Raw genomic sequence first — 15,963 nt, forward strand, 5'->3', positions numbered from 1 at the left:
TATTCATTCATTAGTAATATTACTACAGTAGTCAAAGGTATCTTGAATAATTTTAACAGATTACTAGTTTTACAATGGTATTGTTCCTGGCAATTTAAAATAATTTGTTTAAAGATGATACATTTTTAAAAATCTGTAATTGATCATAATTTAAAGCGTTTTTAATGCAAGATAATCTATTTCCTCATTTTCAGGAGCAAAATTCCGAAAATATGTTGGACATTCTGCTCATGTTACTAATGTACGTTGGTCATATGATTTTCAGTGGATAATAAGCACAGGTGGTGCCGATCACTCTGTATTTCAGTGGCGATTTATTCCTGAAGGAATAATGAATGGAGGATTTGATGAACCACCAGGTGATTAAAATATGTATTTGTTTTCTAATATTTGTATTAAATTGTAGTTAGACAATATTCTCATCCCTCAGATTTGCAGCAAGAGGCTCACATAGCCATATGCTGAGCTCAACTCTCTTAAGCTGCTTCACCAACTACCTGCCCTTCAACAAAGTCAGAACTGTAATAGTTTGACCATGATATAATGCTATTCAGTTCTATCTGCAACTTCTCAAATAGTAAAGACATGTTGGAATTTAAATGAATACCTCCACATTTAAAAGTGAATTTTGACTTTGGCTTAATCAACAAATAATAACATGTGCTCAAATATGTCTCAGACAGGTGAATGGGTTTACAGATAAATTTGTAAATGTGTGTTTTGACATTGTCTTTTATTGAGTGAGACATTGTCTTTCTCTTTGGCATCATGGTCAGCACTGGCATCATGGGTTAAAGACTGTTCCTGTGTTATACCTTTCTGTGTTGAGGGCCATAGAATGGTGTGGGCATCATGTAATAGTTGTATAAGCAGATTCATAATTATCTGGCAAGCACCTTTTCCTGTGATGGACTAAGATGCTAGAATTAGAAGGGTTCCCTCCCCATTTGCTGTTGTTCAAATTTATTATGTATCCATGTACAATAATGAGGAATGTTGATGAGAATGGTTCAATTTGTATGCCTGAATTAAATGCTGCAGTTGAATTGCTGAAAACATTTGTGAGATTTGTGTGCACAGCAGCAGCAAGTGCATGATGGTAGGTGGGCTTCATAAAAGTCCCCAGTGAATTTGTTTTGATTTTGTCATCTTCTGGTTCTGGGATCAGATGTGCAAAGCTTCACTCCTGTTTCCTTGGCCGCCTTCCATTGTGATTTCTGTTACTCCTGGTATTGGGACACTAGATCTTTAGTATGCATGTCTCTCCCTATGTCTGTGACTTCTTTAACCAGAATGTCATGGCCTGCATCACGTCCACAGAAGGGTCTCAACCCGAAACGTTACCCATTTCTTCTCTCCAGAGATGCTGCTTGTCCCGCTGAGCTACAGAATTTGTCTACCTTTGATTTAAACCAGCATCTGCAGTTCTTTCCTCCCTAGATATTAATGTGCATTCATTCCTTTAACAGAAGGTTATGCTGATTCCAATAGTGAAGAATCTGATTCAGATCTATCAGATATTGCAGAATTGGATTCTGACATAGAACAAGAAGTGCAGATCAGTTACGAACGTCAGGTTAGTAATTGATTAGCAGTATTAATGCAACAATTTTGCCTTTTTGAACTGATAATTACGCAACTTTTAATATTGTCACAATTGGCATCAACGAATGTTTTAATCATTTTATTAGAATCTATTATAGGTAAAAATATTTTCATGTACCTTGCAATTAATGTTTTTTGTAAAGTAATTCAACATTATCCAAAAGGACAAAGATTCATTTGATATTATACAATTTTGTGATTGGCATGAAAATTAACTAAGCTGGAGGTTTACCTCATTGGTACTTTGTGATGACTCATAGGTCTTAAAATTATCTAGCATAACATGGTGACCACATCTTTTCTCATTGTTTTAGACAAGGAACATTTATAACTTTATATGTCAGTGTATCAACAAATCATTGAAACCTTGCATTTTGCTCTGATTGAAACCAGTTGGTATTCCGGTGCAATGCGGTGTCCTCAAGCAAGTGCTGCTGATTGGCATATTCCAAGGGAGTTTATGTGCTGCAGGCCTTGCTGAAACTTGATGCAGCTGTTATGAAGGGTCTCTGGGGAAAGGCCACAATATAGGGTCCTCTCATCACTGGAAATTCGGGGGCTGTACCCTGTATACTGAATTATCAAACATATTGCTGATGACATGTTTAGGACTGAAAAAATTAAATCATTGTGACATATTGTAAATATAAGTAATTGGAATGAAGGAAGACCATGCAGTATCCTATATTGCATAGCTGTCTATCTTATGAATAAAGTATATTAAAAGGCTGCCACTCTGCATGTGCAACTCACCAGTAAATCCCAAAGCATAAATTAATTCTAAATTCCCTGTGCAGGAGCCTAAGAGATGCTAGTCAGTTGCTCATTCCCAATATAGGAACAGTCCTATCATGGTTTGAATGCCGTAATTTTCTTTTGTCAGCTGTCTATCAGATTCTTGAGATACCATGAAGCATTAGGGATAGCTTTGTGCCTAGATGTATCAAAGTATAGAATTGCACAACTAGCTTGTTCAACAATGTCCTTCCTGCCCTATCTCTGGTAAAATCTTCAGATCCCACAATGACATGATCAGCCACCTTAGAACAGAGTGTCGTCAAGTCAAATTCAATCTCGAGATACTGCTGAAGAAGGAAAAAGCATGTAAGAAACATTGTTGGAAGGACTTGGATATGGCAGAGAAGCTTGATTAAGTACAGGTCCTCCCCATGTTACAGTAGGGTTTAGACTAGAGAACTATTTGTAACCTGAACAGTTTACGTTGGTAATACAGATATCTACTGAGTTCCCACATGGTAGAAGATTCTTGCAGCTCCGTATCAGCCAGCAAATCCATCCCACAGGTCTCCCAAATGCTTATTCATATGAACAAACTACATATATCAGGCATCTGTAATCTTGTAATCTGTTTAAGTGATATTGATTGAGAGTTAAATATTGGAAGGGATAAGAAGTAACCCTATTGTAATGGGATATTTCAAAACCATTTGGAAGGATAAACAGAATTTCATTTAATGTTTCATTTAAAAGGCTTTACATCTGCGAGTGTGGCACTTCCCCATACTCCACACAAGCATCAGTCTAGACTTTGTCCCCAAATATTCAGTGAGGCTTGAACCCAAGAATTTCTAACTCGAGACCACTATTTAAGTTGAGACTGGCAAAGATGACATTAAAATACTCATTCCTACAGATGCATTAAGTTCAGAGAATGCAGGAGAAAGAACACTCGGCATCTGGATGACAGGTTGTACAAATTGCCCAGAAATAGTTTTGCCTCTACTTGACATGAACACATCCACAGGTGCAGAAGGATCTGAGGCTTGTGCTTGATTCTAAAAAATAGTTTTTAATTGGCAGTTTGTTTGTCTTGCAAAGTTGGGTTTATCACCATATTGAATAGGTGCAGGAGTAGGCCATTCAGCCCTTCGAGCCAGCACCGCCATTCAATGTGATCATGGCTGATCATTCACAATCAGTATCCCATTCCTGCCCTCTCCACAAACCCCTTGACTCCGCTATCATTAAGAGCTCTATCTAACTCTCTCTTGAAAGCATCCAGAGAATTGGCCTCCACTGCCTCCCGAGGCATCGAATTCCACAGATTTACAATTCTCTGACTGAAAATGTTTTTCCTAATCTCCGTTCTAAATGGCCTACCCCTTATTCTTAAACTGTGGCCTCTGGTTCTGGACTCCCCCAACATTGGGAACATGTTTCCTGCCTCGCGTGTCCAATCCCTTAATAATCTTATGTTTCAATAAGATCCCCTCTCATCCTTCTAAATTCCAGTATATACAAGCCCAGTCGCTCCAGTCTTTCAGCATACAACAGTCCCGCCATTCCAGGAATTAACATAGTGAACCTACGCTGCACTCCCTCAATAGCAAGAATGTCCTTCCTCAAATTTGGAGACCAAAACTGCACACAGTACTCCAGGTGTGGTCTCACTAGGGCCCTGTACAACTGCAGAATGACCTCTTTTATACTCCTCATGTCATGAAGGCCAACATGCCATTAGCTTTCTTCACTGCCTGCTGTACCTGTATGCTTACTTTCATTGACTGATGAACAAGGACACCCAGATCTCTTTGTACTTCCCCTTTTCCTAACTTGACACCATTCAGATAATAATCTGCCTTCTTGTTCTTACCACCAAAGTGGATAACCTCACATTTATCCATATTAAACTGCATCTGCCCACTCACACAACCTGTCCAAGTCACCCTGCATCCTCCTCATAGTTTACACTGCCACCCAGCTTTGAATGGCAGCTATTGGCCCAGAAAGTCTAAGGGTATCAGTTTAGGCCCTTAAAGAGATTTCTCATTCTGGAAGAGGAATTCTGCAGTCAATTTTCTAAGAGGGCTGAGAAGCATTTGTGAAACTTTGGTAGTAGATACCAAATGCTCCCCTTGGTCCACAAATGCTCAACTTGATTTTCATTTCCAGGGATCATGGAAAGCTTTGAAATGGTAGTAGGAACCCAAATCCCAGAAAAGTTCAGCAAAGTGGTACAATCTTAAGTTTCAGGATGACAATGTCTTGGAATTTCACCTTCAAAATATTCAGTGTTTCATATATTTTTATCCTGTGAAACCATTTTTGTATAGTGGCAATGTAACATTCTGCTTTAAATTATAGGTTTACAAAGAAGATCTACCTCAGCTCAAACAGCAAAGCAAAGAGAAAAAACAAGCAGCAGCTCCTCTAAAAAGAGAGAGAGCGCCTGAAGGAAGTCTGAAACTGCAATTTGTTCACGGGTATATTTGTAAAAGTTTTATTCTGCTGCATTTTTGTAATGTATGGCTTGTAATTTCCTCACTAATATACTTAAGCCAATAAATAGAGGGTCATGGTGCATAATAAGCCTGTTACGCTTATTTGCTTCAAAAGATTATTCTTATTGAGAGTTCTTCCCAGTATACATTTGAACCACGCAAGCAATACTCAAGTGGATTCCATCCTCAGCAGGCAGTGACTGAATTTAAATGAAGGCTGATCTACCTACTATCTGCATGTCTTTTGTGCTTCAAAAGATCATGCAGTCAATTAATACACTATCTCCTTGTCAAGGAGATGGTAGGCATCACAAAGAATGAATACATTAGGAAGATGCAAAATGCTGGGAACTTGAAATGAAAGCAAACTGCTGGAGTATATTAGTGGATCAAACAGCATCTGTGGAGGTAAATGGACAGAATACTTTTCAGGTCAGGATCTTTCTTCAGACTGTATATTAGGGTATATTTTCCAATCATTGCCACCAGGTGGTATTAGGTTAATGGAAGAACAATTATATTGTGTATTCTGCCCCACTATTTTATGTGATGGCATTGGATAATGAACGAACACACATTAATGTTTTACCTGGTTGGTGGTATTGTATTGTATTGATTCTGCCTATCCACTTCCAACAAGCATCCAATGTATTCCCTAACTTAAGGAAAGGACACAGGGACATGAAGAGATACATTCCTTTCCTTCCCTCTCAACTCCCACCCTTTACTTTACTAAACTGTTCCTTTCCCATGCTTTCAGGCCTGGTCATAGAGCACGAAAACAGGTCGTTTAGCCCATGACATCTGCATTGATCAGTGGGGATCCATCTGTATTAATCCCATCTCCCAACATTTGGCTCAAAATCTTATATTGATGATTCAATTGCTCACCTGGACACTTCAATGCTGCCACCAACTTTACTTCCACCACTTTCCAGTTCTTGCCACCCTCTGGGTGAAAAAGGTTCCTCTCTCCTTCATAACCCTTTTAAATCTTTTAGCTCTTACCCTAAATATATGTCCTTTAGCTTTATCTACCCCTGATATGGCAAATCATGTAATCTGCACTATATATTTTCATCATAGTTTTATATACGTCAATCATGTCCTCTCTTAACCTCCCCATTCCAGGGAAAGCAGACCACGCCTCTCCAGTATCTCCTCAAAACTGAAATCCTTTATGCCAAGCAGCATCCTGGTTAAATCTCTGCACTTTCTCCAGCACTATCATATCTTTCCCATAATGAGGTGAACAGAACTGCATGCAGTACTCCAGCCATGGCCTAATCCAATATTTTATAAAGTTTGAGCATAACTTCTCTGTTCTTGTTTTTACTGCTTCAGCTAATAAAGGCCAATATCCTATACATCACCTTATCCATGTTGTCTACCTACGCTGTTATTTTCAAAGCAGCTTGGACTTTTGGTCAAGGATCTTTTGGTCCCTCTGTTCCTCAATACTCCCTCCTCAAAACCCTACCTCTCATGTCCCAGCCTCATTAGTGTATCCAGAATGAATCGCTTTTCAGCTGCCATTTCTCAGGCCATTTCACCAACATATTGATATTACCCTGTAACCTAAGATGACCCCCATGCCAATAACTCCGATAAAATTCATGTCATTTGTGAGCATGCCTCAAACTTGCACATCCAAAACTTTTGCATATATTACAAACAACCAGGGTCCTTCCTTGTCCCAGTCGCTGCTTTTCCGTTCCCTTGCTTTCTGCCCAGCACTTTCCCTTCTCCTTACCTCTCCCCTCCCCTCACCCCTTTCTCTTTACCCCACTCTGAAACATCGTATATTTCATTGATAAGATTCCAAACGAATTTAATTAACAAGGAAAATGTATTAACCAGAGGAAAGTAGTTCATTGTAATTGGGAAGAGAACCAGGAGAGAATTGAGGAGAAAAAAATTTGCAAAGTGAGTTGTTATATGACATGCCCTATCTGGAGGGTAATAGAATCGGATTTTCATAGTCATTTTTCGAAGTAATTTGGATTCCATTCACTGGAATTTAGAAGGATGAGAGGAGATCTTATAGAAACATATAAAATTCTGAAACAATTGGACAGGCTAGATGCAGGAAAATTTTTCCCGATGTTGGGGAAAAAGGGTACCAGGGATCATAGTTTAAGAATAAGGGGTAGGCCATTTAGGACTGAGATGAGGAAAACCTTCTTCACCCAAAGAGTTGTGAACCTGTGGAATTCACTGCCACAGAAGGCAGTGGAGGCCAATTCACTGGATGTTTTCAAGAGAGTTAGATTTAGCTCTTAGGGCGGAAGTAATTAAGGGAGACACAAAGTACAGGAGCAACTCAGCGGGACAGGCCGCATCTCTGGAGAGAAGGAATGGGTGACATTTTGGGTCGAGACCCTTCTTCAGCCTGAGTTACTCCAGCATTTTGTGTCTATCTTCGATTTAAGCCAGCATCTGCAGTTCTTTCCTGCACAAGGAATTAAGGGATATGGGGAAAAAGCAGGAATGGGGTACTGATTTTAGATGATCAGCCATGATCATATTGAATGGTGGTGCTGGCTCGAAGGGCCAAATGGCCTACTCCTGCACCTATTTTTCTATGTTTCTATCTATATTATATAAATATTAATTACTAAAACTCTCATCATGTATGTATGTGAGTTCCCGAAATACAGCCAAAACGGTACACGATAGCGCAACAATTTTAGGCCCACCTTACCATTCGCCTGCGGTGTGCATTGATCAAGTTTTGTTACATTTGAAAAGTAATTAACATAATAAACTTTAATAAATGCGCCCCCCCCCCTGCGCAGCAGCGCTGGGACGACCGGCACCCGTCCCTGCGTGCCCCACGCCGGACCTTCCTCCCGTGGTGCAGTGCGGTGTCAGAGGGTCAAAGAAGATGGCCGCCAGCAGGACGAACATGCGGCAGCGCCTTGCTGACGCTCTCCTGCTGCTGCCTGCTACGATGGCCGCCCGGGGCCGGGGTGAGTGGCTCCCTCTCCCCTTTCTTCTCCCCCATCGCCTGCCCCCGGCCATGGGGGAGACTCCCCGGCCGGCAATGGGTCCACGGGTCGTCAGTTGGGGGAGGGTTGCTGGGCACGCAGGACAGATTTGGACCCAACGGGTCCACGGGTCGTCTAGTAAATATTTAAAGGGGAAACTGCAATGAAAAATAGATCCAAATTTTCAAAGGTATCATTGCGTTTATTACGGGCAAACTTTGACTCTATTATTTGTTATTTTGTGTTTTTAAGCTACAGAGGATATGACTGTCGAAATAATCTCTTCTACACCCAAGCCACTGAAGTGGTCTACCATGTTGCTGCTGTTGCTATTGTTTACAACCGACAACAGCATTCGCAGCGATTCTATCTCGGACATGATGATGATATCCTCAGTCTAATCATTCATCCAGTCAAGGATTATGTGGCCACTGGGCAGGTATTTAAAAAATTCTAGTCTACAAATGGAAAGTGATAGATGCCAACCTCGCAGAAGCAAATCGTATCTGCACAGGCGGCTGAAATAATTGGGTCAAAAATTGAATGGCATAAAGCTATGTGTTTCAGAACAATAGATGTTTTTTGGTATATACGATGGTCATTCTACACACATTGCTCATTTTAAGAAATTCAACGTGGCTGTTTTGGATAGAACCAGGCACCAATCAAGTAAGGTAGTTGAATGGAGTGATGCCATTGTCATGTTGGAAATTTGAATTTGGGTCCTATTTCTGCATTAGGAATATGATTGTGGATTTGTTAGAAATTCGTCAGTGTCTTGCAGGACCTTTCGACCATCGCTGCATAGAGTGCTGGCTACCACTTTGGCCAGGTGGTTCAGCTTTGGGAAATTTACTATTGTCATAAGTTCATAAGATCATAAGGAATAGGAGTAGAGTTAGGGCATTTTGGCCCATCAAGTCTACACCATTCAATCATGGCTGATCTATCTCCCCCTCCTAACCCCATTCTCCTGCCTTCTCCCCATAACCTCTGACACCTGCCTTAATCAATAATTATCTGAGGCTCTTGGTTAGCCACACTACATTACTTAATTAGCGCCACACTACATTAACCTCTTTTATTCATTCAAGGGTTTGTATCCTTCAGTGGAGACCAGTAAATGGAAAAAGGCCAGTGGATTTGCATGATTGAGAGCTACTTGGTTCATTGAGAGGTTGTTAATGAGGCATTTTTTTCCAATTCAGAATCCAAAGGATAAGATGTATATGCATTTAGGTAGACATAGGCTGATTAGGGATTGTCAGGGATAAGGGATAGTAAGCGATCCAAGGAGAGCTAGCTGACTGGATAGAAAATTGGCTTCATGGAAGGAAGCAGAGGGTGACGGCGTAAGGTTGTTATTTGGATTGGAGGACTGTGACTAGTGATATGCCTCAGGGTTCAATACTTAGCGCATTGCTGTTTGTGATCTATATCAGTAATTTGGATGAGAAGGTACAAGGCATGATTAGTAAATTTGCAGATGACACTAAAGTGGGAGGTATTACAGAGAGTGAAGATGGTTGTCAATAATTGCAGTAGGATCTTGATTGGTTGGGCAGATGGGCTGAGGAATGGTTCATTGTGTTTAACACAGATAAGTGCGAGGTGTTGCATTTGGGAAGTGTAACCAGGGCAGGATCTACACAGTGAATGGCAGGGCTTTGGGGAGTATTGTAGAGGAGTGCAAGTACATGCTTTCTTGGAAGTGGAGTGACACATAGATAGGTCAAGACTGCTTTCAGCACATTGGCCTTCATTGGTCAGACTATTGAATATAGATGTTGGAAGGTGTTGTTATAGTTGTACAAGAGGAAAGATGTTGTTAAGCTGGAAAGAGTGCAGAGAAGATTTACGAGGATGTTGCCAGGACGAGGGACTGAAATATAGGGAGAGGTTGAGCAGGCTAGGACTATTCCTTGGAGTGCAGGAGGATGAGGGGTGAGCCTAGAGGGGTATAAGCTCATCAGAGGAATAGATAGGGTAAATGCACAGTCCTACCCAGAGTAGGGAATCAAGAATCAGAGGACGTAGGTTTAAGCTGAAGGGGGAAAGATTTAATAGGAAGCTGAGGGGCAACTTTTTTACTGAAAGAGTGGTAAGTATATGGAACGAGCTGCCAGAGGAGGTATTGAGGCAGGTATTATCACAATGTTTAAAAATACATTTGGACAGTTACATGGATAGGATAGGTTTAGAAGGATATGGGCCAAGCGCAGGCAGGCAGGACCACTGTAGGTGGTGCATGTTGGTTGGCATAGGCAAATTGGACTGAAGTGACCCTATTTAGAGGTTAAGGAAAGTTACTCTGACTCTAGAGAGATGTTAAGAATTTCTCCGATGATGTACTATGCATCTGGAGAAGCAGGAGCCCCAGACATATTTTCACATATTTGCCTGTACACTTGATAGCTTTGATTTGCAGGGCTCTGGCTCTCAAGCTGGAGGATGGGATTACTTTGGTAACTTTTTACCACAATTAAACTGGGTTAAATGTCCTCCTGGGTTGCACATTTTCCATGAATCTATGATGAAAGTCAATGGAAACTTATGGTTTCAAGAAACTGACAATGATGTGTACTTGACTGACTTATCAAATTGGTTTGCTGGCTATTATGCCATCATATAGAATCAAAATCTTCATTGGTGTCAAGCAAGGTTGTGCTATTGTCCTAACACTTTTCTCAATATTCCAAGCTACATTAGCTTCATGATGAGGCCTTAGAAAACATGGATTGTTTCCAATATCGTTCATTATGGAACAAGTTGGGGGTGCCAAGAAGGTGCTGGCAGGGGTAGTGGTGGAGGCAAATATGATAATGTTTTTTCTGAGAATTTGTGTAGGAGGTATATGGATCACATGCAGGCAAAGAGATCAGTTTAACTTGGCATCGAGTTCGGCATGGATATTGTGGGCCAAAGGGTCTGTTCCTGTGCTGTACTGTTTGAAATCAAGACATCAAACCAACAGTGATCCATGCTTCCTTCTGTAAGCCTCTGAATCAAGGATGAATCTTCTGTGGAATCTCACATGCTGGAGAAATACCACCAATGCCATCTGCAAAATCCCCTAAATCCAAAGCAGCTTCAGTATCCTCTCCAAGGGAATATCCTCAACATTCAGGCCAAATCCACATGCCCTGTCTGTTGCAAGCCCAAAACCAAACTCCCAAAGTAAATAGAGATACAAGGAACTGCAGATGCTTGTTTACAAAGAAAATACATCCAATGCTGGAGTAACTCAACGGGTCAGGCAGCATCTCTGGAGAACATGAATAGGTGATGTTTCAGGTCGGAATGCTTCATCATACTCCCTAGTCTGACATCACGGCCTGAAACGTCATGCTCTCCTGAGATGCTGCCTGACCTGCTGAGTTACTCCAGCATTTTGTATCCTTTTTTCTTGAGGTATTTTATTTTGCTCCTTCATGGCAAAATGTTCTCAAAGCCTCCGTGTGAAGGTGTAATAACCCTACCCCCACCAACTTGCTGGAATCCTTGGTCCATGACTGCTGAAAATGTAGAAAGACCATTTAAGACAGCATTGAGGACTTGGCATATGTACATTAGGAGCAAACAGGCTCTAAGGCATTGGTAGCACCTCAGAAGCACCTTCCACCAAGAACCTATCGCCTTAATGGCAAATTCATCATGGAACCTGAGAAACTATCTAAGAATCATACACCATTTGATTGTAGCCAGGATGGTAGAAATATGCTGTCTTTCGGTGCCAGCACCTCTGGATGGTCAAGGCACACAACCACAAACAATGGTTATCAATTGGATACATATATGGTATAACCTAATGCACAGAGCTGTCATCAGTGCTTCCAGAACAATATATACACATACAAATTCTCCACAGCATCAGTACTGCTCCCCTGGTAGCGATACAGGTTTCTAAATAATGACGGGGTTAGGTTTCCAAAGTGCATTTTGATTTGCAAATTTAGGGTTTCTTCCTAGTAGCCTGATCAAAAAGACTAAAATATAACTGGTTTTCATCAATCAGTATTTGAATGACCATCCCCTAAAATGTTTCCTGGCGTTTGTTTTATTAACGAAGAATTTAAGTGGCAAATTAAATTAAGTAAGACTCTGGTGTGGTGAAGATTTGTTGAGTGAACATTTACCAACAGAGGGAGATCTCAGCATTCCTTTTCTTTCGGAGTCCTGAAATCAGCTTCCCTGACCACAATCTGTCTGCACTCTCCAAACTCCAAGCAGTAGTTCTTTACTCGCAAACATTAACAGTTTGCATCTGGTTTACCAGTATGCAGGCTCTGATTTATATTGCTTGAAAGTCTACTAAGGCACAAAGTCTCATTACCCATGCATCAATGGAAGCAGAAATTATTGCATTAGCTGTTAGACTGCAGAAATGTCAATATTGTTTTTTTACTCAGATATTTACTTCTTCCTGCTTGGTCCCACACGATGATGTAGATGTTCTCCATATTGATCCTTTATGTGTCTTTCAGGCAGGCTGACCATGTGGCTAGTTCTTCAATATCCACAGGAGCCTTCCCTGACACACCATCCCATCTATCCTTATCCAGGTCCCCCAGAGTAGAACTAAGATCTGTTCTTGTCCACTAGGATGTGGGCATATGCTTCCCAATCACTGGTCTAACTGCAGTTTTCTATGGCAAATGTGTCTCCAAAGGAAAGGCATGCCTCTGATCAAACTTGTTCAATATTCGCGATGCATGCATACAGTCCTATTGATGCAATAACATGCTGTGCTCCTTTTCTATAAAATCATGTTCCCATGCATGGATAGGGTTTGACAGATGATGTTGCAATAATGAAAATGAAAAGGGTATGATGATAGTGAATGCATGGTACCTTTGGAAGGATGCCGGGCAGAGACATAAACATAGATATAATATTCATTGCTGTGAGGGAAGGGGACATCATCAAGGTTAAGTAGAACTTTGTCCATAACATCCTCTATGACAGCAGGGATGATGTCCTGGGCATCTCAATGCACACAGTGAGGAGCTTCCATCCGTTGCGACTTTGGTTTGTTGTAACAGGTGACTGTTGTAGGCTATCTTATTCTGCAACACAAAGTTAATTTCTAGTACTGTAAACAATTGCTGTAGTTCAACTATTGCAGCTGGGTTTCCTATGTTGAATTAATAAATGTTGAGATAATGAGCAGTGAAGTATGTAGTTCTACTATAATAACTATGTATGTGTGCTTGGAGCAGTTTTGTTGTATTTTGATTCAGCTATGGATTGTGTTGGTTTTAAGATAATTTTTTCAGGTACATTTTTGACATTCAGTATAAAAGCCACAACGCAAATCAGGTCATGGCATGCCTTCTTGCAATGCATTAAGTGCATTGCTTAGGTACTCCTTTTAAATAGTATTTTAGTGAGTACTTCCCACCAAATAAGTGCAAATTCAATCTTACTGTGTCATGGGTAAACACCTATCAAAAAATAAGGAAACAGTACATGTATTTGTATAATTCAGCCTGGCAGATTGCACAGCAGTATTTCTCAGGGCCCAAAGATTAAAGATGATGATTTACTCTAAAAAAATTAAGAGGTATACAAATATTTTTATTTCAAATTTTGTCATTTTTCAACTTTTCTGTATTTGTTGATGTGATTTGAATATCACAATTTGTTGGTATTTGCATATTTCAATAACCAATATGGTTAGTGTTAACATTTGCAATTTTTTTTGTTAGGTTGGACGGGATCCGTCAATACATGTTTGGGATACTCAGACACTTAAATGTTTATCATTGCTGAAAGGACAGCACCAGCGAGGAGTGTGTGCACTTGATTTTTCATGTAAGTTACCTATTAAATATCTATTGCAAATTCTAATAATACTTAAAGATTTTCAATAGTGAAGAGTGGAGGATCCAAATAAAATTGATATTTCTTCCATCAGTAAATGATTTGTGTTTTTTTCCATGCCTCTTCGAGCCACAGGAAATGTGCCTTGAATTGAGAGAATGCTGGCACAATGCAGAAAGAAAACCAGGTTAGCAGCTTACCCATAGACATACAAGAATGAACAAATAGTCCCATAAAGGAAACTAGTCCCCTGTCCAAGCTGAATCCCAAAGATCTAGATTTTCTTCCAGTCCTTAAACTTGCATGGCTTCAACCTATGCTGCACTTGCTTTCTTTTCTACAATGCAGAAGGAAGGCATTTTGCCTATCGTGTGTGGCAACCTATTCAAAGAATCTCACTAACAAGAATATAACAAATACAATGGCCAGTCACACCTGATCCTCCATTTAGTAAGTTTATGGTTGATCCCTTACTCTTTCCTCAAGTCCCTGCAATAATTTCTCCTTCAAGGATTAATCCAATTCCCTTTTTTAAAACTATTGATCCGCAATACTATTTTACTGCGGCTTCACCAGTTGAAAATAGCTGCTCTTTATTTACTGAGTATTAACTATTTCTGGTAGAACTTTTTTTCAAATCTCTCATTGCTGTAAGAAAAAACAATCCTAATCTTGTTCCAACTAACCATGTAACTGGCAAACAATATAACCCTCATTTGCTAGTGCCATTTTAAATACATCTCTTGTGTATTCTCATAGATCCAATCCAAAATATACTGTCAAAAATTGGAAATAAAGGCAGAGAGGGGTGGAGGCATGGATTCTAACCCCTGAAAATGGTGCCAGGAAAGTGGGTTAAGTGTACAAAAAAATGTTGTACAAAATAACTCCATTTCAAGTTTCTGAGCAATAATCTCCTTCAAATCTAACTTGAGTTTATCAGACTATGATTGAGAAATTCAATCAATTGTGGACCAGATTGCCAATTTAAATATATTAGCAGATCATTTAAAAATTAACTGCAGTTTTTGATTTAATTCCATGGGTTTCAATAGATAATAGGTGCAGGAGTAGGCCATTCGGCCCTTTGAGCCAGCACCGCCATTCAATGTGATCATGGCTGATCATTCACAATCAGTACCCCGTTCCTGCCTTCTCACCATAATCCCTTGACTCCGCTATCTTTAAGAGCTCTATCTAGCTCTCTCTTGAAAGCATCCAGAGAATTGGCCTCCACTGCCTTCTGAGGCAGAGAATTCCACAGATTTACAACTCTCTGACTGAAAAAGTTTTTCCTCATCTCCGTTCTAAATGGCCTACCCCTTATTCTTAAACTGTGGCCCCTGGTTCTGGACTCCCCCAACATTGGGAACATGTTTCCTGCCTCTAATGTGTCCAATCCCTTAATAATCTTATGATTCAATAAGATCCCCTCTCATCCTTCTAAATTCCAGTGTATACAAGCCCAGTCGCTCCAGTCTTTCAACATGCAACAGCCCCGCCGTTCCGGGAATTAACCTCATGAACCTATGCTGCACCCCCTCAATAGCAAGAATGTCCTTCCTCAAATTTGGAGACCAAAACTGCACACAGTACTCCAGGTGCGGTCTCACTAGGGCCCTGTACAACTGCAGAAGGACCTCTTTGCTCCTATACAACTCCTCTTGCCATAAAGGCCAACATGCCATTAGCTTTCTTCACTGCCTGCTGTACCTGCATGCTAACTTTAAGTGACTGATGAACAAGGACACCCAGATCTCTTTGTACTTCCCCATTTCCTAACTTGACACCATTCAGATAATAATCTGTCTTCCTGTTCTTACCACCAAAGTGGATAACCTCACATTTATCCACATTAAACTGCATCTGCCATGCATCTACCCACTCACACAACCTGTCCAAGTCACCCTGCATCCTCATTGCATCCTCCTCACAGTTCACACTGCCACCCAGCTTTGTGTCATCCGCAAATCTATTAATGTTACTTTTAATCCCTTCATCTAAGTCATTAATGTATATTGTAAATAGCTGCGGTTCCAGCACCAAGCCTTGCGGTACCCCACTAGTCACTGCTTGCCATTCTGAAAGGAACCCGTTAATCCCTACTCTTTGCTTCCTGTCTGCCAACCAATTTTCTATCCATGTCAGCACCCTACCCCCAATACCATGTGCTGTAATCTTGCCCACTAATCTCCTATGTGGGACCTTATCAAAGGCTTTCTGAAAGTCCAGGTACACTACATCCACTGGCTCTCCCTTGTCCATTTTCCTAGTTACATCCTCAAAAAATTCCAGAAGATTAG

General features: G+C 40.6%; 1 protein-coding gene across 2 annotated transcripts in view; it reads left to right on the plus strand.

Annotated features, from left to right (window-relative positions):
- Positions 1–15,963, plus strand: part of LOC144596495 (echinoderm microtubule-associated protein-like 6) — a 207,639-nt gene that overhangs the window by 81,541 nt on the left and 110,135 nt on the right. For both annotated transcript variants that reach the window (XM_078404836.1, XM_078404837.1), the window contains exons 11-15: positions 195–359; positions 1,470–1,576; positions 4,711–4,829; positions 8,090–8,276; positions 13,546–13,651. In XM_078404836.1, coding sequence (XP_078260962.1) covers positions 195–359; positions 1,470–1,576; positions 4,711–4,829; positions 8,090–8,276; positions 13,546–13,651 — 684 coding nt within the window. The remainder of the gene's footprint in view (positions 1–194; positions 360–1,469; positions 1,577–4,710; positions 4,830–8,089; positions 8,277–13,545; positions 13,652–15,963) is intronic.

This window comes from Rhinoraja longicauda, chromosome 9, assembly GCF_053455715.1.
Source record: "Rhinoraja longicauda isolate Sanriku21f chromosome 9, sRhiLon1.1, whole genome shotgun sequence".
Taxonomy (NCBI): domain Eukaryota; kingdom Metazoa; phylum Chordata; class Chondrichthyes; order Rajiformes; family Arhynchobatidae; genus Rhinoraja; species Rhinoraja longicauda.